Genomic DNA, 25,112 nt, shown 5'->3' on the forward strand with positions numbered 1-25,112 from the left:
ACTTCACTCATCATATCTGCTGTCTATAAAGTTTATTACTACAGTTCCCTTCATCGGAAGAGCTGAAAGTCGCACCTTTTCTTTCCTGGTTCCTAAAGCATGAAACAATCACCCCCTCTCATTAGAAAAACTTAACACCCAAAGTAATAACATTCCTATAGCCATAAACACCAGTTAGGGGATCCACAATTTCACAGACAGCCAAGAAAAGTTGCATAAAAAAAAGATTTCAGCTCAACAGGCATGCAAGTCTGGAAATAAAACCAATACACAAAAGTTCCTTTGCCCCTTACTAAATGGAAAAGTTGCCCTCAAACCATCGACAACCTTGAACAATTGTAATAAGTTGCAAGGAAAATAAAGGGCTGACAGACTTCACATAGATAATCCTCACGGAGAAGAACAAAGACTGCTGGGATAATTAATGTGTGTAAACAAGGAAAATACAAACCTTTACAAAGGTAATTTTCCCACAGCTCTTTAGATTATTCAAGGTCATAGAGTCTTTTTGCCAAGACATGTCGGTGACGTCAGTCAAAAGTGGAATAAAAAAAGTATGATAAAGTGAAAATCTAACAAAATTGTTAGAATATAATAAGTTGCTGTGAAGGACTGGGTTCTTTTGGACCCAGCGGTGCCAGGGCATAACACCTGAAACCTTCGTGGGTAACCTGCTCCGGCGTACAAGTCACAGAGACACGGGACACTTCCTTCGGCGTCAAAGAGTCAAGGTTTATTTACTGCAGGGAACACAGAAGTCACAGGAAGTACATCGAGTGTAGTTCGGGGAGACTGCTTCAAATTGGTTTTGTGGATCGCTCCTTTTATACAGTTTTTACCCATAGGCTAACATGATACACAATAGTTTACAACCCGGTTCCCACATTTAGCTCACAGAGGGGTCGCTTTGGTCACTTTGACACACACAAAGTCCGGAACATAAGTGCGGAAACATTTGGCGGTTCCCAACTGTAAAAACCCATCTTCCCACCACTAGCAAATTCCAATCAGCAGTAAAGTAGATCGAAAATAGGAACGAAGACAGGTGCAGAGGAAGACGGAGACAGTGGGGAGATCGGAATGGGTGTAAAAGGGGAGGTGTCGGGAAGCACGAGATACAGGCATCAAAGGGACGTGCCTAATGAGATGCACGGCTGAGACAATAAGCCCGTGCGGCAAGATGAGCCTCGAGCGGCGCCACCTGCCTTACAGTAGCAACCCCCTCGTCATAAAGACACTTTCAAAGAACATGTGTCTTCCGCAGATATCTTGGGAGTCCCAGGGTCGCGAACCGGACAGCGTCCGTTCGCTGGCTACTTGAGGGCAAGAGACAAAATGGATGCCGTATCTAAGATGGAACCCGTGGGTACAGATGAGAAACCCACATAACAAACGAACGGTTTAAGTTAGCACAGCGAAACTGCGCACACTTACTAAACTCGTCATTTGCGGTTCATAGATACTAGACTCGACCATATTCGTGCGAGTCAAAAACACCACTTACAATTGTTACGGAACCTCAGACGCTCCTTTTGCCCTCATGTAGGCAAGCACTAGTCGGAATCATATTCGATATTCATCAGACCATCAAGATGTCGTTGTAGCATAGCTCTGTCCAATCGAGTCCCCTTGGTAACAGATGGTTGTCTCATACACGATGTAGCACAGAGGCCACATAAGGCAGGACCACACTGCACACAAAGGCAACACGTGAACAGGAACACTACCACAACCCCGATGATCATCAGAATCTTCCAACCCCAAGTCGACATCAGGCCCCAAAACCAACCAAGTAGCGTCCAATCCCCTACATCCACGTGTATGGATTCGGAGATCTTATGCAACTTCGAGATGGCTTGATAGACAGTAGGAGCATTATCAGGAATGAAAATGCAACAGCTCGAATGGATTACTTTACATACCCCACCGCGATCTGCCAAGACGACATCTAAAACCATACGGTTTTGTAACGTCATAAGTCTCTCCGCCTGAAGTTCTGTGGTGATATTACCAAGGGCACTGGCAGTAACATTAGCTGTCGATTCTACCACTCGAGTCAAATGTCTCAGGTTCCTACTATTAACCATAGGTCCCCAAAACGGGAGGAAACCCTTGAAAAAGTCTCCTGCCTCTTGACCGGCAGTATCCTCTTCGCTAATTACGCCTCGTATAACTCTAGTCTTATGATAATCGGCATCTACAGTAAACGTCGGAGGCAACAGATTTGCAATGAAACATGAGCCCATGAAGTCTGCGGGCAACCATGTGTATGCACGATCATGACAGATAAAGTACGTACCCTTGGCAGCCAGAAACACAGGGGACGGGACCATTGGCAGAACGTAACTTTCAGTGCAAGCACTTGCTCCAAGTGAGGCTTGCGAACCACGACCCACAAGACAAAGATTACCAGTGTGGGGTACGACCCATATTGGAGGCGAGCTTTTAAGCTGCTTTTCATTAGTGAACATACTATATTCCCCTCTACTTAGGACCCTATAGGCTTCTACTTCTTCTTTAGGGATGAGAAAAGGATCATGGATCTCATCTTCCATATCCTCTATTGCCATCGATAGCAGCCTCTGATACGAGGTAGGACCAGAGTTGGGGGAACGTTGTTCTTGAGCGGGGTGGAAACCCAGTGCGCTTCGAAACATTGTTTGGAATGCTCGAGCTGACCCTTGGGAACTATATGGTAACACCAGATATGGAATTCCCTTACCCGTAGTATGTGGCATCAACCCACACACCCAACAATTAGTAGTGTTAACCACTAACTGATGCTGATGGAGGAGCTGAATAAAGGAATTGTTGTGGAATTCTACACGTCTAGCCTGCTCGTGTTCCGGTAACATATGAAAGGAATGGGGAGAAGCAGTAGTAGTAGAAGTAAGGTTAGGGTAAGGAGTAGGAGTAGGGGTAGCAAGTAAGAAGTAAGACATAGTGTAATACACCCCACCCGCCAAAAATGCAGAAGCAGTCAAAAACAATACGAACAATTGAAATACAAAACATTTAGTACGACTGAGGTTCTGCAGCTTGACTCTGTACGCCTGAGCTCCTTCCAAATCGTTCAGCTTCGAAAATGCCATTTCCCTACGACCGTCCGCAACGTTTCTTGACGCACTTCGTTCTGTGCAGCAATAGTCAATCCCCAGGAGTTCCTAGGAACCGACGGCCTTTAACCTAGCGTCAAGACCTACTGTCCAGAAGGAAGTACGCGCGCGGCCCTACGGCCCTCAATACACAATATGTATTTATTTAGCACAATATTTCTCAGCTGTGGAAGGAAAAAGATACAAAAAGTAGCTTGATATATGTACAAGACAAGTTTCAATGATACAAATGTTCAGAATTGATCAGGGGAAACGAGGATATTGCAGTTATCAATTTCAGCAAAGCAAGGAAAATTTTTATTTGTCCTTAGTGTGAGAACGCAAAGAATATCGATGTTTCCCGGGACGTGTCTGCTCGTCGAACAAAGGATCCGTTGAAGAGACAGCGTCCTGCTGATCAGTTTGTTGATCTGGTCTTGAGTCTTTTGCTGACAAGTGTTCAACAATGGCTTTCTGCTGCGCTGAGGGTTCTCCAACAAGCTGTGCGTCGCTAAAAGGTACAAACGCCGGCAATGTTTCTGCTTCTATTGACGCAATGCCTTTCCTTACCCACGGGTCTGCCGGCAAAGGAATAGGGACTCGCTTACAATGGGTAGCATGTACCCAATTCTTCCGCCCCTCAAGACGAACGGCAGTCCTCGTGGCCAGGAGCACCTGGTAAGGTCCAACAAAGCGGGGGTCCAGATTCTTCTTGCGTGAGAAGTTACGGGTAACTACCCAATCTCCGGGCTGGAGCTGGTGGCCTGGACCCTCCGTCTGCGTCGGCAAGGCGTCGTAAACCTGTTGATGAATTAACCTCAGTTTAGCAGTCAAGTCATGTAAGTAGTCAATCAACATCGGATACTCAAGATCAGTGAATATTCCTGGCCTAGGAACCCCCCACACATTCGCAGGACGGCCGAACACTATCTCATAGGGACTAAGCCCTATTCGGGAGTGTACAGTCGCCCTAGTTGACAGTAATGCTAGAGGCAAAGCGTCAGGCCACGAAAGTCCAGTCGTAGCCTGAATCTTCGCTAGTTTTAGTTTAAGGGTGCCATTGTACCCTTCAACCAATCCAGCTGACTGGGGATGATTGGCGCTATGGAATTTTTGATTAATTCCAAGGCCCTTACACACACTCTTCATCACACTTCCAACAAACTCACTTCCGTTATCTGACCACACGACTCTAGGCATTCCGTACCGAGGAAAGTATTCCTTCAGTAGGATTTTCGCAGTAGACAAAGCAGTATTGTCTTTGAGGGGATAGGCCTCGATCCATCGGGAGAATGCGCAAACCACAACCAAAACGTACTTCAGGTTATTGCATCTCTCCATATGGATGAAGTCCAATTGGATCACCTCAAAGGGATACGAAGGAGGAGCAAAACTGCCAGGGGGAGTTGGGGTTCCTTTGCCAGGATTGTACATTATACACACCATACAATTCTTCACCAGACGTTCAGCACACTTCGTAATACCATCATTCTTCCACACATCAGCCAACAACTTACAAATACCTTTCGCGCTAATATGTGCTAACCCATGTGCCATTGTCACAACGGCCAGTACATACGCATCAGGCAACATCCATCTTTTCTGATCCGACAAATCAATCCAGCAACCATTCGCATCCAACCTTCCCGTACTTTCTTTCCACTTCGTCTTTTCAGTCTCGGTGGCCTCATTCTGTATTGCTTTCACACTCTCTATGGTATTTTCACACATACTTGATTCTGCAGGCCACCTAACCGAACTCGTCACATACATTCGAGTGCTAAGGTTCCGGGCAGTCTCCTTAGCAATCTCATCCGCAAACGCATTACCACGACCAACATCATCCGTCACTTTACGATGCGCACTACACTTAACAATTGCAACTTGTGCAGGCAAAGTCAATGCATCCAAAAGATCGTTCACAAGCTGGCCATGCTGTATTTTCGTGCCATGTGACGTTAAGAACCCACGTTCTCGCCACAATCGTCCAAAGCTATGCGCTACACCAAAAGCATACTGGCTATCGGTGTACACATTCACACGTTTACCTTTTGCTAACACACATGCTCTAGTGAGAGCAATCAGTTCTGCAGCCTGGGCAGAATTCTGATTCAATCTTGCAGACTCAACAACAGTAATCAATGTCACAACAGCATAAGCGGTAGTCACATCGCCATTCGGCAACTTAAAACATGACCCATCCACATACAGAGTGCCGTCAGGGTCTTCCAATGGGGTGTTTTTAAGGTCCACTCGACCTTTCGTTTCCTCCTCTGTCCGCAAGTAACAGTCATGTTCTGTTACTTCATCTGACTCTGCACTAATGGGTAACAAAGTTGCCGGATTTAGGACATTACAACGTTTTATTTGAATGTGGCTTGCCAAGAGCGTCAATTCGTACCCAGATAACCTCGCACTCGTCAAGTGCTGAGTTTTCGTTCGATTCAAAAGAGTATCGACTGCATGCGGAACCATCACCGTAAGCATATTATCCATGACCAATCCTGCTGATTGTCGGATGGAGACCGCAGCTGCCGCAGTTGCTCTCAAACAACTCGGCAATGCTCTAGCTACTGGGTCTAAGGTCGAGGAAAAATATGCACATGGACGTTGCTTACCACCAAAAGGTTGCGTTAAGACACTCAAAGCACAACCTTCCCTCTCGTGAACATATAACGTGAACGGTTTGCTGTAATCAGGAGTACCTAACACAGGAGCCGAACACAATGAATCACGTAATTCAGAAAAACTTTTCTGACATTCCTCCGTCCATGGTAAAGGAGTTGAGACATCCTTGCACGTAAGAGCCACCAATGGTTTCGCTAGCAATGAAAAATTAGGAATCCACTGCCTGCAGTACGACGTGATACCTAGAAAGGCACGCACATCTCTTTGGGTTTGTGGCACAGCCATTCGCGCAATCGCTGCAATTCTCTCTGGGGTCAATCTCCTTCCCTCCTTTGACAATAAGTGACCTAGATAGGTTACTTCTTGACAACAATATTGGAGTTTAGAAGGTGACACCTTGTGATTTAACTCACAGAGATGTTGCAGCAACGACACTGTAGCAATTTTGCAAATGTCCTGAGTATCAGCAGCCACCAATAAGTCGTCGACGTATTGGATTAAAGCCGCACCAACCGGCAACCTAAACGCATCTAGTTGACCCTTCAAAGCTTGACTGTAAATCGATGGACTTTCACAGTAGCCTTGAGGAGCGCGTTTGAAGCGGAAGCTACGTCCACCAAGAGAGAAACCGAACAGGTCCCTGCTCTCTTCGGCAATCGGGATGCTGAAAAACGCATTTTTCAAATCAATCACCGAAAACCACGAAGCAGTAGCTGGAATCAGAGTCAGTAGCGCCGTGATGTCAGGCACAACAGGGAATTGAGGAACCACAATTTTATTTACCTCCCGTAAATCGATAACAAAACGATAAACAGGCGGTTTGGTAGGAGCAGTACGTTTAAGAATGGGCAGTACAGGGCTATTGCACACGTTTCCCCGAGTCTCCTCAATAACATCTTTCTCGATCAAATCATAGATGATCGCTAACAAAGCTCGTTCACCATCAAGGGAGATACGGTATTGGGGAATACGTGGCAATCGCACATTGGATTTCAACTGAACAACATAAGGGGAGATATCAAGTAGGCCCACATCATTTGGACCCGTCGCCCACAAAGACGCAGGAAGAGAATCCAATTCCGGTGGAAGCTTATCGAGGGACAAATACATGGGAGAGACTACTCTCTCTCCTAACGTAAGCTTTACACCCGCAGGAGAACAATACAAAGTTGCATACAAACGTTTAAGCAAATCCAGACCCAAAAGATTTTCGCCACAACCAGTGGTCAAAATCAACGGAGCTTCGAGCTCACGAGGCCCAATTTTAAGGGGCAAAGGGCGCGAAACTGGATTGCTAACGGGGGCGCCAGAGAATCCAACGGATACATTTGTTAAGCCAGACAAAGGTGCGCCAGGGAGTTTCGAATGCATGATAGAACTTTTCGCTGCACCAGTGTCCAACAGAAAAGGCTCAACGACGCCCGATGTAGCAACTGCGACGTAAGGCCCTCTCTGATCAACCGGAACTGATACCACTCCCTCTCCTTGTCTTTGGCTGTCCTAGTAATTACTGTCGTCAGTTCCCTGATCGACGTAATAATCGTCTACATTGTACTGCGCAGATCGTCCTTGCGATGATCCACGTTGATCGAAACAGTTATTAGAATTTGATGAATTGTCAGAACGGTCGTTCTGAGCACCACGACCTCTACCACGTGACGCATTCTGTGAACCACCACGGCCTCCTCTAGATGAATTACCACTATTACGGTCATTTAAAGCAGGACAATTGAATTTAATGTGTCCCTCCTGTCTACAATAAGCACATTGATTGTACCCTAATGAAGATCTTTGGAAAGAGGAATCATTACGCGGCTGCGATCGATTCGATTGCGACTGTGATCTATTCTGCTGAGACGCATTCTGATTAGAACGCGGCGGATACGCTTGTTGCAACAACACTTTAGTTTTTAGCTCTTTCGTTTTTTTATCAGCACGGTCTGTTTCCTCTTTTTCTCTATTTTCATAATATTGTGCCGTAGCCAATATCTGAGCTGAGGTAGAAACGGCCCACGCACTTTCTGAATTCTTCAATTTATTGCACAAGTCGGGCAATAAGTTCGATACGAATTTATCCACAAACAACCTTTGTCCACCCTCAGTACCCATATCCTGTCCACTATGATCAACGAATGTTTCCTCAAACCTCGTGAAGAAGTCTGATACACTCTCATCTTTCTTCTGCTTACAGGCTGACAACTTATCCCAATTTACCCTCATAGCTGGCATAAGCGTTTTCATTAATGTAATGATTCGCTGGGGGAGAAGTTCAATCAACTGATCGGGTTTAGTAGCAGCCACTTGTCCAGCATCTGCCGCTGTAATGGCATTCCAATCACCACCTAATTCATTTGCGTGATCTTGGTGACGAATCTTAGCCCATACCGGTTGCGGTACGACATTGCCAAACAACATGTCGATATCGGCAAGATTCATTATCGTAGCGTCTACGAGCTGCGATAATTCCTTATAATACCCTGCAGGATTTTTGCGAGGATCGGGCAAAGTTTGTTTCACCTGAAGCACTTCCGATCGTTTCCATGGGAGGTGTATCCACACTCTCTGGAAATGTGCCGGAACTGGCTGGGCACCAGTGTTATCAGCTGGTACCCAAACTGGCGGAACTTCACGCATAGGGTATTGGCCAGACTCGTCTCGTTGCTCAATGTCCTCAACGAACAATGCATGAGGAATAGGAGCAGGACGAAGGGATAGTAACCGCTCAATAGCACGTCGGACATTAGTGTCGACTATCAGTCCAGTGGCGAACTGAAGTCGAAGTTCAGACAGGGCGGTCAGCACCTCGTCAGGCGCATTGGCCGCTATCTGATCATGTAAGAACTTGCACATTTCATCAAACACATATCTCTGAGTTGGTATGTTGAATTGATCAAACGTTTCGAGAACAACACGAGGTGGATTTCTAACAGGGTTTATCATCCAACCCATCGCCATATTGTATAGCGCAACACGTTCTCTATTAGCAGGAAGCTGGCTACGTCTCTGAGGACCATCAGAACCAGCAGAGCCAAAAACAGGTCCGAGCGACTGAAAGAAGTTTGTCGCAATGGGAGAATTACGGTTACGAGTAGAGGGACAAGAATAAGACACAGGACTAACAAGAGAAGGAGTAGAAACATTAGCAACAACAGGGGTTAACAACACAGGAGCAGTAGCGTGAGCAGTAGCGGGAACAGGAGTATGTGGAAGCGGAGGAGCAGTAGGAATAGAACCAGGCACAGGAGCAGGAACAGTCGGAAGAGCAGGTGCAGGTTGAGGAACTGGTGGAGGAATAACAGGTGGAAGAACAGGTACGGCAGGGACCACAGGAGCTGCGATACCCTGTACGTACGGAGGTGGCGACTTCATAAGATAGGACATTAAAGAATCCTCAACTGCCTCTTCCTTCTTATCCGACTCCACAGGCAAAGCAGGATAGCATTTATCTATGGACATACGCTGTAGCCTCTCAAACACTTCCTTATCCTTATCCTCCTTATCACGCTGAAACTGCTCAGCTTTCTTCACTATGGTAGCAACATTATCTCGCTCACTACGTTTATTCTGTCTGATTTCTTTCTGTCGGGCTTCTTTGCGCCACAACCGAAAGGCATCAAACATGGCCGGCCTAGATTTACGTTCGAACAACTTTATTTCCAAATTATCTAAGATCGACGCTTCGAAGCTACCGTGAGGTGGCCAACGAAGATCGCCGTCTTTCTTTGTATATTTAATCCAATAATCGTTAAAAGCAATCGGGCCTAGCCCATGTTTGCTATATAAGTCATAAGTAGGAGTTCCAACCGGAGGTATCGGACACGAGTCCTCCAGCAGGGAATCCGCACCACAAGGTCTAAAGCAACTGAACAAAGTACTGCGACCAGGCATCTTGCACACTAGCCGAGTTTCACAAACTTCAAGGGTTACGGGATTTACCAAGTCCCAGCAAGAACAAAACCCTCGGTCTTTGGCGGCTGCAGTCGTCAAACAAATACAACAACAAAGTACGCTAGCAAAGTGTCACCGACAAAAACACTCACACAGCGTGTACAACAAAAACACTAGTGTTTACAACAAAGACACTCGCTAAAGTGTCTACAACAAAAACACTCGCTAAAGTGTTTACAACCAAGAACTCTGGGAGCGACCCACAAATACTTAACTCAAAGAACAATGGCGTCCTCAGGAAGGCCCGTCAATCGTCTCGCTATACCAAGGTCTACGCCAGGCGCCAAAACAGGTCTACAGTCAGGGCAGCAGTCCGTCGCAGCCGTTAGGAGGCGGGAATCTTCGCGGGAAAAGTCTTCGGGCCACTTATTTCGACAACAGGATCGATGAAGCGGGGTGCACCTTCCCTCGGAGATTTCACACGAAGTTCCTCACGATCGTCGGGCTTGGACCGGTACCACTGATGCAGCCCCACGTGGGGCGCCAACTGAAGGACTGGGTTCTTTTGGACCCAGCGGTGCCAGGGCATAACACCTGAAACCTTCGTGGGTAACCTGCTCCGGCGTACAAGTCACAGAGACACGGGACACTTCCTTCGGCGTCAAAGAGTCAAGGTTTATTTACTGCAGGGAACACAGAAGTCACAGGAAGTACATCGAGTGTAGTTCGGGGAGACTGCTTCAAATTGGTTTTGTGGATCGCTCCTTTTATACAGTTTTTACCCATAGGCTAACATGATACACAATAGTTTACAACCCGGTTCCCACATTTAGCTCACAGAGGGGTCGCTTTGGTCACTTTGACACACACAAAGTCCGGAACATAAGTGCGGAAACATTTGGCGGTTCCCAACTGTAAAAACCCATCTTCCCACCACTAGCAAATTCCAATCAGCAGTAAAGTAGATCGAAAATAGGAACGAAGACAGGTGCAGAGGAAGACGGAGACAGTGGGGAGATCGGAATGGGTGTAAAAGGGGAGGTGTCGGGAAGCACGAGATACAGGCATCAAAGGGACGTGCCTAATGAGATGCACGGCTGAGACAATAAGCCCGTGCGGCAAGATGAGCCTCGAGCGGCGCCACCTGCCTTACAGTAGCAACCCCCTCGTCATAAAGACACTTTCAAAGAACATGTGTCTTCCGCAGATATCTTGGGAGTCCCAGGGTCGCGAAGCGGACAGCGTCCGTTCGCTGGCTACTTGAGGGCAAGAGACAAAATGGATGCCGTATCTAAGATGGAACCCGTGGGTACAGATGAGAAACCCACATAACAAACGAACGGTTTAAGTTAGCACAGCGAAACTGCGCACACTTACTAAACTCGTCATTTGCGGTTCATAGATACTAGACTCGACCATATTCGTGCGAGTCAAAAACACCACTTACAATTGTTACGGAACCTCAGCTGTAAGTAAAACAGCCTTGGTCTCTGAAAAACAGGGAGGGCTCTTTAGCATTGCTGGAACCACCGTGAGTCATCTAGAAGTAATTGGTACAAAGCCAGGGATTTGAATCACTGAATTATTATCACAGCTTACAATAGCTTCCAACACTAAATATAGTTTCCAGTAAATGTTAGGCTCCCCACTGAACTGTACAAACCATCAGACACTAAATGTGGCATAAACATTTTTATTGAAAAGAAAAAGAAAAAAATAATATCCGTAATGCTTGTGCCAGCAAGTTAAGTCACAGAAGACAAGACATTGCAAAGTATTGAAACAATGAAGCCCCCCATATTCACGTCCAGGGTCAAGTGACAGGACCTGTATCATTTGCTGTAAAGTATTTTCTTAGAAAATAAAACATCAACTTTGGGTACGGAATGGATATTCAGCAAATCATTTCATTCTGAAGAGAAAAAAAGATGAGCATCTATGGCAAGGTTCAGATACAATTTATTTGACACATTAAAGTTTAAAATTGATTTTCTCTGGTCATGTGAGGGATTTCAAAATCAAGAAAGAGAGCATTTCTAAATCTCTGTGAATCGTTGGTATCTGAAAGGCACATCCCGTGGACATCTGGAACTTCCTATGAACGAGGCAGAACATGACATTTAGAAATGTCATTAGGGACAAAGAGGTCGACTATAGAGCTTCACAGACTTAGATTATCCGGTGTAAGACTTCATTAGCAAGCTTGCACTGTGTAGACGGTGAGCCCATACAATTGTGGCCTCTTGCATACTTATTACTCGCCTCTGCTAGCCTTTGCACTGGATTGGAAGAATAAATAACTGTTAATACTCAATTTCAAGATGTATTTGCAAGTCACTCGTTCAAGTAGAAAATGGCTATTGATTTGTCTAGGTAAAAAAATATTCTCTTTAATAAGCAGAGGAAATAGCTTGCAGGAGAACTGCTTGAACCTATTGTTTAACACAGTTTTAAAACATTCTGTCAGCAAACTAGCATGCGAAGAACTTGTTGAGATTAAGAGAGTTGTTTATTTAGTGGGCAGAAAAGGAGAACATTTCTAAGTGTGGCGCCTGTCAAAAGTAGTTCAATATCCATAAACTTGCACATTTAAGGATGTTCCTTTTAGGAAAATCCAGTCATGTGCGCCTGTCAAATGCAGTGGTACTGTTTTTCCATGGTGGCAAAGACCAAATCTTTAATCTGGGTTTGAAGAAGGGCCTTATCTAGGATAAAATACTGTTTTCTGAAGCAATTAATAATCTTGAAATTGAAAAAGTACATTTGAATTCTCTTTACATACACTGAATGTGCAACCTGGAGTAAATTCAAGATGGGTAACTGTTATGCTAAAAGTCAGTAATTTGCCCGAACCTAAGAACAATAATATAAAAGCTGACTTCTGACCTTCAGTTTTGCCATTTAATAATGGTTATATAATACTTTCCTTTCACATCAAGAATAATTCTGAAACCCACCTGTTGCCTTCTTTCGCCTCTCGTCCCGTTTGTCCTTTTTATTTGCAGTTGCATTTTCCAAAAGAGAGGCCTGCTTGAAATCATCTTCTGTGAGCAAATAAACGGGGCTACTTTTCATTTCCTACAACATAAAAGACTCACTATCAGCTACTGCCTTTTATTCGCATAAAAAAACAAGAAATCATGAAACCTAAATTTTAGATAACATTTCCTGGAAATAAAGCCATAAACAATCAATCAATCAAAACATTTATATAGCGCACTACTCACCCGGAGGGTCTCAAGGCGCTGGGGAGGGGGGGTCCGCTACTGCTCGAACAGCCAGGTCTTGAGCTGCTTCCTGAAGGCGAGGTTGTCTTGGGTCAGGCGGAGGTGGGTCGGGAGGGAGTTCCAAGTCTTGGCGGCCAGGTAGGAGAAGGACCTTCCTCCTGTTGCGGGGGATGGCGGCGAGGGCGTGGTTGGTTGATCGAAGCTGGCGGGTGGGAGTGTAGAAGTTGAGGCGGCTGTTGAGGTATCTTGGGCCTTGGTTGTGTAGGGCTTTGTGAGCGTAGGTGAGGAGACGGAAGGTGATTCTCTTGTTGACCGGGAGCCAGTGCAGGTCTCTCAGGTGTCCGGAGATGTGGCTGTGTCGGGGGATGTCGAGGATGAGTCTTGCTGAGGCGTTCTGGATCCGCTGGAGTCTCTTCAGGAGCTTTGCGGTGGTTCCGGCGAAGAGGGCGTTGCCGTAGTCCAGTCGGCTGGTGACGAGGGCCTGGGTGACCTTCTTCCTGGTTTTGGTGGGGATCCACCGGAAGATCTTACGTAGCATGCGCAGGATACTGAAGCAAGACGAGGAGACGGCGTTGACTTGTCTGGTCATGGAGAGGGAGGAGTCCAGGATGAAGCCCAGGTTGCGTGCGTGGTCTGTCGGTTTGGGTGCGCTGCCCAGGGTGGGGGGCCACCAGGAGTCATCCCAGGCGGAGGGTGAGGAGCCCAGGATGAGAACTTCCGTCTTGTCTGAGTTCAGTTTCAGGCGGCTGGTCGTCATCCACTCGGCTACGTCAGTCATCCCTTCGTGTAGGTTGGCTCTGGCGGTGGCGGGGTCGTTGGTGAGGGAGAGGATCAGCTGAGTGTCGTCGGCGTATGAGATGATGTTGAGGTTGTATTGGCGTGCGATGGCCGCAAGGGGGCTCATGTAGACATTGAAGAGGGTGGGGCTGAGCGAGGAGCCCTGAGGAATGCGTGCCCAAACATTCGTCATAAAAGCCTGAGATTCCCTCAAAGCTTTCAAAGCTATGTGGTAGATGGGAATATGTAAATATTTAAAGGTTTCAAAAAAATGAGTATGTATCCAACGAGCGCTCCTATACAAGTGAGATATACTATAAATAAACCAACCAAATAAAGAATACTCCTCTAAAACAAACTAACAACGATGAAGTGCAAAGAAGTGTCTTCATGTAAAAGATGTTAGAATGAGGTGAGGAAAATGGTACATACCTTTAAAACCTGTACTTCTCGTTAACTTCCCAATAGGTTATACTCGTTGCAGTCCTTGCTTTCATAAAGATTTACCCTCTTGTCAAGACAGGCTTTCAAACCAATTTACCAAATTATGACAAAAATAATTTAATAACAGTTTTATTTAAACATAAAATCTCCTTCATCTCTAATGTATCCTTGAAAACCCATCCAATGCTTGTTTTATATCATACTGGGATATGGAATGAGTGATTTTAGGACTATGATGAGGAAGACCCTGGTTCAGTATAATGGAGATTAGCGGTAAGTAATCCGCACATTATCTCTTCATTGGATCACCCTTTTTTAAGGCTAATGGGGTAAAGTATTACGGCATGTGTATTGTCAAATCACGTGGAAAATATAGTCAACTCAATGCTCCTGAATGCTTAAGTAATCACAGTCCGAGTGGCCCGATTAGATAGATTAAAAAGTATGCTGCTGGATGAATATCAAAATGGGGATTCTTAACCATCAGTTCAGTAGTTAGCTAAGTTTAGTCCACAGTCGGGCAAGGGGATTGAGTGGATAAAAAGTAGACTGCCGCACACGTATTCCAAGTAGCGGCGGTAACACCAATATTAGGTTACAATGTAGTTAAACGGTGTAATATAACACCAACGTGCTACATAACACCTCGAAGTTGCATGAGGCGTAATGTGTACTCCGGCACCACTTGGTAATGGCACTCCGTCAGCCTTCTGTAGCACGTTGGTGTTATATTACACCGTTTAACTACATTGTAACATAATATTGGTGTTACCGCCGCTACTTGGAATGCTTTGACCAGGACGTGTGCGGTGCATGTAGCACTCCGTCTCTGATATTGAGAAAGATTCTATTGACTGTCCAGTACGGTTTTCTATTCTCTACTAATACTAGTGAATGTGTGGTCTTTTCCAACTCTTTGGAAACACCACTACCAATCTGTGTATATAGCATCTGAATTATACTTTACAGTCTAGGTAGAGGAATATTTAGTAGATGCAGTCGACTTTCTTCCTCATTGGAAGGGTGTGGAGATAAAAGTAGAAGATTAATGTTCTGTTCTAAATGAAACATAGGAACAAAAGTTTGACCTTAAGGAAGGACCTTCAATAACAATAATGCTACCTGCAAAATGTTCATGTTAGCTTCATCTATGATCAAGGGCGCCATTTGCCCCAATCTTCTAGTTGAAGTTGCATTTGGAAAAAGGATGGGATTGAACATTTTGGCTCAAATGGAGGCTACTGGACACTAAAGGAAGATCATAAAACTGAATAAGTAAAGGAATAGGTCTGCGATTCTGAAAAAGTATGAGCAATTTAACTGCAAGCAATACTATCCGAGAAATGTAATCACCATGCAGTCTAAAGGGCTTGATGGTTGACTAATAGACCATTATTGAAGAAGCAGACAAACCCAGTGTAAAAGTGTCTTTACGGAATTCAATAACCTAAACAGATCACATGAAATAGTATTCAAGGGCCTCTCAACACAAACTCGAAAACCCAAGTTTCTAATTTTGCATTGGCACACATGCTATCAAACCAAGGTACATTTATGTGTCAAACAAATTAAATTAAAACGAATTACAAAGTTTAGATTGATCTGGCTTCTTATCTAACAAGTACTGATATGATAATCTGGACACTATGGCTAATATTCACTTTTAATAATTTGATCTGACAAAAAAGCTCTGAACTCTCAAGTCCTTTTCACAAGGACTTGTAAAAGCTACTAATCATATTAATATTCAATTTTGCAAGAAAAGTGTTTAACAAAATCTGCATTGATCTAATTACATCTTAAGTAAGAATTTGTTATTAAATAAAACAGGCATGTTGCCAATGATTTGAAAAGGCACAGCAACGGGCATCGGGAAACATGGCGCCCGCGAGCTGAGCGGTGGCGTATGTCCTTCTCAGGCTCCTCTCTCGTCTCCTTTTTCTCTTACCTGAATGCAGCATGGCCGAGCCCAAACCCCCTCTGGAAAGCCAATGACGCGTAGGTTGTTCCTTCATGACCGATTTTCGTGTCTTCAACCCTCCAGGCCACATCTTTCAGGGTAGTTTGCAGGTCCGCAATGTCCTCACGAAGAACATGTTTCACATCTTTCACTTCTGATATTCTTCCTGTCATCTGCATCACTCTCTCAGAAACGTTACAGAGGTCTTGTCGAAGCAAGGCGACTACTGAGGAGACTCCTATTCTTCCTTGTAAGGTCTCTTGAGGCAAGTATGGCTTTTAGGAGCACTGCATTATCAGGCATGAGAGGTGTCTTCTCCTTTGGGCAGGTAGGAGGGCCCACCACTTTTGCACATCTGTCCATCTTGGCTTGCTTCTGCTGCTTGGTTTCATCATCTTTGGTCATGGTGGGCCGGGGCACAGTATAGTCTGCAAGTCTATGTGTGGGGGAGAGGCGCTCAGTCTCAGAGAGAAGCCCCAAAGCCAGTACCCACAGCAATCAAAGTGCTCCAGTCACACAGACTGCACTTCAGGGGTCATGATGTCCACTTGACTTCCCCTCAAGAGCACAGAGGACTCTGGTCCAGTCTCGTCGCCCAAGCACAACACCAGGGGCGGCGCACAGGTGGCATAGTGCCTGGGACAAGGGAGTGTCTCCACCCGCAGCGTGGGGTCATGTGGGTTTTATTTGTGGCTGGACAAGCCCTATTGTGTGGCACTTCACCTCAATTAATGATAGACGTGGCAGCAAGGTAGTATTTGCAGAGACAATGTCCCTCTGTGTTGCTAACCTACAACACCTTTCACCGTCCATGAAGATGGTCCTGATCCTTCAAGTCACCAATGTAGATATCAGCAGTGGAACAGGCCGCTCGGATTATCCCAAAGTGAGCCTGGCTGCTGGGGAGCAGGTGTCAGCGCATCCGGGAGAGGGGGTATCTCCACTCACAGCACAGAGTCCCGTAGGTGTTGGTTTGTGCCCTCACCAGTCTAACCATATGGCACTTCACCTGAATTAATGTTAGGCATGTCAGGAAGGTGGTAATTGCAGTGAGACACTGCCTTTCAATGATCCCCGCCTTCACAGCCTTAACACCATCCAAGGAGAGTGGCTTGTCCCATTGTGCCGACGATGCAGGTAGCAGCTGTTACAGGCCTCCCCGATGATCTCCAAATTGGTCCTGGCTGCTGGGGAACTCTCTGCCCGCAGCAGAAGCCCGCTCCAGTTCCGGCTCCCAAACAGCAGGAGTGTGGCCACAGAATAAAGCACCGGCAGCCGCAAGGTGATCCCAACCGCATGGACCCCAGGTGGCGTCCTGGTTCCTATGCCCAGGAGCCAAGAGTCACTTATAGCCCAGTGGCCTAATCAGGTGAAGCAATGGCTGAATCGGCTCCCCGGTCTTTTCTCAAAGTGGAGCAGTGTCCATGTTTGTGTCAGCTCTGCTTCCCTTTCCTCGATGCAGCCGGCTTGGACCACGTCTTCTTCCGGCCAAAGTGGCTCTTTCGCACTCACTCGTTACCACAGATCCTTGGTGTCTGGGGGTCACACTGGTGTAAAGCCACACCACAGGGGGCACTCTCTTCTGATCTCCATTTGGATCACACTACCTTACTTAGGGCCCACAGGTTTCGGCAGTGAAGATCCCAGCCTCCCAGCTGCCCCCTCTCACGGGCTTGTTATGCAATCTCCTCTGACAGCCAAAGGCTGTCAGGTCTAGGAGGGGGTGGGGCCTCACCATCTTTCTGGAGAGCCCTCCAGTCCCGCTGCTCCCTCACAAGTGAGGCAGGTGGGCATCTTTCGTACTTTGGGCTGCCATGCCCGGGATGCGTCACTAACTCTGAGCAGGGTACATTGCTCAATATCACCCGGGTTGTCTGCCCACCGGATACTCGATCGCTCGTGTCCTAGGCTTATGCTGGGCGGGCAGTGTCTCCCCAGGAATTCGCTCACCGCGGGTTGCGAAGCCGCTCAAGTTGAGTCCGACAGTCACACACCACTCCACCTGGCAACGGGCGCCACACAGGCCCACAATGCACACACCATGTTATGGCTGGAAATGGCTAGGAGGCGGTCACAATTTCACCACAGGCCACTCCACTATTCCTCCCGGCACTTCCTCCCGGCACTATAACTTTATGTTTTTAGGGCGGATGTTGAGATGAGGATTGCAGCCGGATTAAAAAACAGGCCGGCGGTGCTGGCCTTGAGAGAATTTAGTTGGCCATCTTGTAGGCCACGCTCCCTTATTCGTTTTTTTTTTTTAAACAAATAATTCAGGAAAAAATTCTTGCGATGCATAGTATTGACATGCAGGTTAAAATTAATCTGGATATTCTCCTAGCAAAAAATTCAAAAGGGAAATTCAAGGTAATAAACAAAGAGTGTTGTAGCTATATCCCTGATAATATAAATAGTGTGCAGGCCCTTATATTTGATATTTCAATAGGTCACAACGAGAAGAACATGACATGCGTAGCCTAGGTGTTAGGGAGACAGTAGCGGTTGGCTGGTAATTGAGGAAAAAGGATATCAGGCTGTATCTGTCATATTCCCCCCTCCCAGCTGGCATGAACCCTGTCTCACCTATATGCAAGCCAGGTGCTTTTCCTTCCTTCCGCCCTCCTCGTTTCCTCAGGGAGTTACGGTCATCAAGATGCAGCAAACTACAAGTCCCATGAGCCTCTGCAAAGGGCACGCTGCCAGCAAGGAGAGCGAAAAGGGTCATAAGCATATCCGCTTCCCTGCAGCACTGCCGATTATTCTGGGAGTTCCAGGAAGGGGTTCGGACATTTTGTGTGCCTTCTTTGGGTGTTCTTTGTGGGGGTCTGGTAAGTGTGTTGTGGCACCACCATTAGTTACTTTGGGCTCCATCAGTCAGTCGAGCGTGAACTTAGCTACGCCACAGGAGGAACTTTCCTAGGAGTCAGTTTCCTCAATATTTCCACACTGCAGTGTCCCTCCATGTTGGTGAGACACACGTTTGTTGTCTCGTGCAGGTGGTAGGGATACCAGCTTGTCTTGGTGCTATACTGGCTTTTACAGTTGTCTTTTTCATGTGCCCGGGCCAGGAAGAAGCTCTACCAAGCACACTTATAACTTGATCTTCTCTTTTGAACCAACAAACGTATTGGCACTTGGAGGGTTATTAGTGCTTTTCGCAAGGGCGCTTTATTGCTCAGTTCCATGTTTTATGTTTGTTTGTAATTCGTATTGTGCTTGTTGTGATTTGGAAGTGTACATCAACACAGCATGACTAGTATAATGCTGTGGGCATATAACTATTGTATCCTACAGGAGGTCTCACTGAGAGTTAAGTGATATAAGAATTGTGTTTATTTATTTTCACTCCAGAGTCTGATGTGAATTATATGTATTATTATGTATTTTGCTCTGTGCTCAGGCCTCACGCAACAGGGAACTGTAGAAGAGCCATGGTTCCGATCTCTTACAACCCTGTGACACAAAGGTATTGTTATAACTGGGTAGGTTCGGATCATTCTAGAAACTAGATTCTAGATCAAAAGCTACCTTTCTGCCAAATTTGTTGTAATTCCGTTCAGCAGTTCGGGCTGTAGTGGTGTCTAAAGTTCGTGCAGAAATTAACATGGAGAAAACATGTTTTTGGACACTCCCTTTTTCTAAGCCACCACTTGAAGGATCACCCCAAAACTTTCAAGACAGCAGCAGAAGTGAACGTCAAACTAGTTTTGAAAACTTTGCGAGGATACGTCATAATGATGCAAATAAAAAAACTAAAAAACGCTCTTCCTATGGAAACGAAGTCCTAACCGCCAGCGGGTGATATATATATATATATATTGGTTTTTAAATTTACATCGATATATATTATTGTGTGGCTATATGTACATTTTAGATTTATACATATTTATTGTAATTTTAAATACTGAATATATTTATTTTATTTATTTATAATCACACAATATTTATAAATGCGAGCATTTCATGTTTTTTCTGCAATATAAAATACATGATGTATGATGTCTCGTTAAATCAATGTGCTTAGCAAATGTGTAACATTGTTGAATAGCGTTTTAGTGCATGGTAAAAACGTCTATGTCTACAACAGTGTTTCTTCGCTGTTCATAGGTCACGTGGTGTTGCATTTGAGAAAGAAAAAAACGTATAAGAAACATGGCGTACTGCTTACCTTGTATTTGATCAAGGGCACTTGATGCCCGAAAAACGTCATGGAATGAGGAGGTGAAAGAAATAAAGAATTCTGCCATTTAAAGGTCCTGATGGTCCGTTTTCTTCAGTTCGCCATCTGGAAGTGTATATATATATATATATATATATATATATATATATATATATATATATATATATATATATATATATATATATATATATATATATCCACACACACAAATAAACATTTATATATGTTCTATGCATTTTCCTCTGTGTAGTGGTCTGGAAAAAAGCCATCTCCACATTTTTTTTGCTTTCCGTGAAAGGACTCTTGATGCCATGACTACCTCCTTGTTCAAGCAGTAAGTTTTGCAGCCCTATCCATTCCATTTGAAATTGCTAGCAACAGGACTTGACGGCTGGGAAAAATGGTTTAAGATTAAGGTGAACCTCTCCAAGTTCAAAAACGTATATGTGAAGACAACACTTTGAGACCACATTTCTTGAACCTGAAGACGACCCATGTACACTCCTCAACTCATCAGGGAAGTATCGGCAAAATGGTCTGTGGTGTAATCACTTTATAAAAAAAAAAAGTAGTCCTGAAATCCACAATGCTTCATTTATGATCCTCCATCCATCAGTCACAATAAAGGTTGAAATTCAACAGAATTAAAAATATCTTGGAATTGCCAAAAACCGAAATCCTATTCTAATGGCCAAGAAAGAGCATACGGATAAAAAGTTAAAATATATTTTGCTACGGGTGATCAAATATTTACAATCTATATTTCAGCATTTACATGTAGTTACAGAAAGGCATACTGAGAAACATTGGCCTTTTCCTCCCCCAAAAGTTGGTATGCTCCAATCTAATGAGGCTAAGACAACAAAGTCATACTCGTACAGCAGAACACAAAGTAGTGAAGAGTGTGAAAGCACCGAAGACTAGATTGCCAATGTAGTTATTTTTGGATGTGAAAAAGGCAAACAAACGAAGAATGCCACTCACCTGTTCGGCTCTCTGGTGCATTAGTTCACTGAAAAGAGCAGTACAACTGCTTATGAACTGCTCACTGACCACAACTGTGTCACCAAAAATCTTGGCTGTGGACTGCTTGTTAAAAGACCTCATCACCTGCTGGAGCAAAATGGCTGCATCTTCCACTGACAAACAGCTAGGTAACAAAGGCTAGAATTAAAAAGAAAATGTTGCTGATTTGTATACACGGCACACAAGTAAATTTGATGAATAAACACTATTGAACTAATTACTTCGTCGATTCAGCCCATTACCTAAGACAGTCAATTTACTCACTTAACAAAAATGTAAAGGAGAGGAGGACTGCTCCTTAAACCTCCTATGTTGTGTAAAACATAAAACAGCTCTTGCCAATCACAAAGTAAATGAACATAAACTACATTAAACATAATAATAATGAAAATACTCAAGGGAACACCAATATAATAAATGCCCACCACCAAATAATGTATCTTGGTTCATGGTGGCATACCAAGAGTAAACTGAAATTACATTGTGGGTTAACTTGTCTTGTCCATTGTTTTCTGCTATTGGATACATGTTGTGGCCTAGTTCAGCATTCCAAGCATACCACAAAATTGTGTGTGAATACTAAAGATTTTATTTTGGAAGAACTGATCTAGTTCTGTTGCACTTGACTGGCATACGACTATTGTTTATTCCAACAGCAAGAGTTCCTTCCATATCCCCTTATGTAAGTGTTCAGAAACAATTTGACAATTCTCTCACAATGTACTTTATCATAACTTAGGGAATATGACCTAGGACACTGATCTTAAGTTTGCAGAGTGATGGGAATAGATTCACCAATTCTTGAGTCAGTTGTTTCTTAGGTATTTGGTGGCATCATCCCCACAAAAGAGACTTCTTGCAGTAATCTACCTCTTGGGATCATGAAACTCTCTACAAGGAACATGCTTTGCTTTGCAGCTGTGAAGAGAATTAGTGGAAATGCAGGATATTATTTGCCTTTATCAGCTTAGTGACCAAAGATGAGGCCATGATGACCGACACTGAAATCTATGGATAATCTACAAAGGTAATTCACTTCCCTAAAAGCAACCATTGAAGTCACATACTTCTATGATCATGCAATTATGTCCCTGCCAATTGGCATTGCTGAAGAAAATCAAACTATCCTCAGGCTTTCTGATGCACAGTTCAAGTTCTTGTTCTAGGCAGCTTGTATTTTAGTTACTTTACACGCTCCATGCATTTTTCCATTTGGAGACATTATGCCTCAACAATACATTAATCCACCTGCTTGGGTGTGGGACATTGTTTGCCTGAAATCTTCCTTTGCACAGAGATGCTTGGCTGAACTCTGGTACCCAAAAATGTGATTATCATAAAACAGCTGTATTTAATATATGCTAGTGTCCGGTCTCGCAAAGACAAGACTTTAGGCATCTTGCCGAAAAAGGAACTTGCGTCTATCTCCATCAGTTCTGGATACAGACACGAAAGTACTCATAGCAAATGTGGAGGTCGTGCATGGTCCCTTGATTTCAGAGCTCAGCGTTTTGTTAACAAAGATGGCAAGTCTCAGACAGCTAAAACAATGAGAGCTGCCCAATGCAAGATGACATCGAGCTACAGAGCATCCTCTTTAAGTTAATCATGGGCTGATTCAGTACTTAAAGCATAAATCCCATGCCTGGAAATTGTGTTTGCCAGTGGGCTTTGTTACCAACATCCCAGTTCGCACCTTATCTCGATCTTGACTTCATTCGTGTGTTCCTGCATTCTCAAGAACTGTGAAATTTCAACTTCCTCACAGTGGTTTCTTTCTGACTGAATATCTGATATTAGGTGCGCCTCATCCTTAGAACACTGACTAAGATGTGAATCCGCTTACGCCCTTGTGTTGAATTGTTTATGCAAATTATTACTTGTCTTGTCTTTTTAAGCCGATGGCCATCTTTGAAAGAGGGGCGTCGTCGTTTACTGTGTTAAACAATTACAAGTGAGGATGTCAATCAGCAATTCACCCCACCCTACTTCTCTTGCTAGTTTCTGCCAGAGTTCGAAGTTGGCACACTGTATCACCCTTATCGTTCTGCTTCAAGGCTAACAGAAGACAAAGGACTGTCTGTCATAAGCGATCAGTCTCACATACTGCCAGCTGGCTCGCATTACACTTTGGAAGTTATATCTAAGATTGCTGTAGTACCTTCAAGGCGCTGGTTATCCAGGAGAACCAGCCTTTTTTGCTGCTAGGCAGAGATATCTGGGGTTTCTCATGATACCACAAATATGGCTGACTATTTTATATTTCAAAGTTTCGCCAACTCCGAGAAGTGGGGCTCTGGAGGTGATCTGATAAACTGAGCAGAACGTCCTGGGCCATGTCCCAAAGAGCATGCGAGAAACAACCCAGGAAACAGTTTGTGTTCAGAGATCTTAGGGCCATACCGCCCACCAAAATCCTTCTTGCCGTACTGCTCTCTTTTTATAATTCTCTATCAGACAGTGTGTTGGGGGGACGAAACTGGCAGCAGTTTAGAGGAGCATGTATCCTGAACAGCAAGGCTTTCGAGGTATCATTGGGTTAATAGAAAGTCTGTCACACAGAGCCGGTCTGTACCATCTTGCTGTAAATCTGTGAACCTCCATAGATGACGTGTGCTTTCACTCCATAGCGAGAATGGGCTCAGTAGGGCTTTGTTAAAAAGGAACAAAGGCTTCACATTATTGGTGATAGTGTGAAGTACTTCCAAGAAGATGGAAAAGGTAGTTCATGGTCCAATACTTCTGCTCTTTTTGAACAATTGAATGGTATGTTTTGACCTCAGGTGGAGGTAACCCAGTAAGGGAGTACAACTCAAATTCAGGCGAGTTATCCAGGCCACTTGCATATCCAAGACCAGTAGAATCTGGGTCTAGAGTCATAGGCTGCCCATAAGGATCCTTGTAGGGATCTTTGCTGGGATAAGAGTCCTCAAAAAAGGATTGTTCCGTCTCCATGCGGCAATGCGCCTCTCACAAATGGTGTTGAATATACTTCAGGAGGTGTAACGTATTTGGTCTTTTAGGTTGCAGCGTCAGTGGCACCGGTTGCAGAGTCAGGGATGTAGATAACAGACCCAGTGGTGTCAACTGTGGGGCCAAAGGACACAAGGAGTCCGACGGCATCATTTGAGCGGCAGCATCGGGTGTGGCAGTGCACCAGAAGCAGGTGCCAACAATGTAGTCGGGGTCCCACACAACATGACAAAATGGGAGGTAAGGAGCAAACGGAGGTGCATGATAAAGCAATTGGACCCATTGGGCCGGCAAGCGCTCCAGAGGGGACCATGGCACAGCCTAAAACATCAGATGGAGTTGAAAAAAAGTGCTGAGTCTTTCCCTGGAGATGTGAACTTCCAGTAAGGTATGAAGCGTCCGGATCAACGCTGCAGATCGGACCCGATTTTGATTTCGGACACACCACTAGGGAGCTGCAGGCATCAGATCCTCCGAAGGTTGCTCTATGAGTTCTGGCTCCAAAGAACACACTTTCGAGGACGATGTGGGTCTCACAAAATTACTTTTAGAAAAGTTTGATTGCTAGGATTCGTGGCATCTCTTCTTTTTGTGCTTGAGCTTCAAGAACTTCAAAGAAGGTGGTGAGTACAGGGCTTTCACCCTTTGACTTGATTTTCTGCTCTTCGATGTTCATCCAGAGTCCACGCCATGAACAGCTTGGCTTCTGGTCAGCTCATGGCCTTAGGGTGCATGCTTTAACATGATTGACAGGTCCTGATATCGTGGTTCAACCTCAGACACCTTTGACAGATTTCATGTGGATCCATAAAGGAGATCTGCACATCACAGTTCTCCATGGCTTAAACCATGATGTTGTAGGGGTAGACATGAGTGCATCTACCTCAGGAAAAGCACATTTTTAGAAAAGATGA

The 25,112-nt window shown here is 44.8% G+C and overlaps 1 protein-coding gene across 2 annotated transcripts in view; it reads right to left on the reverse strand.

The window, feature by feature from the left end:
• UFL1 (UFM1 specific ligase 1) overlaps positions 1-25,112 on the reverse strand; it is a 288,697-nt gene that overhangs the window by 113,262 nt on the left and 150,323 nt on the right. For both annotated transcript variants that reach the window (XM_086926636.1, XM_086926637.1), the window contains 2 exons: positions 21,184-21,363; positions 12,569-12,689 (listed from right to left, as the gene is read on the reverse strand). In XM_086926636.1, coding sequence (XP_086782762.1) covers positions 12,569-12,689; positions 21,184-21,363 — 301 coding nt within the window. The remainder of the gene's footprint in view (positions 1-12,568; positions 12,690-21,183; positions 21,364-25,112) is intronic.

Source organism: Lissotriton vulgaris, chromosome 6, assembly GCF_964263255.1.
Source record: "Lissotriton vulgaris chromosome 6, aLisVul1.2, whole genome shotgun sequence".
NCBI classification, from domain to species: domain Eukaryota; kingdom Metazoa; phylum Chordata; class Amphibia; order Caudata; family Salamandridae; genus Lissotriton; species Lissotriton vulgaris.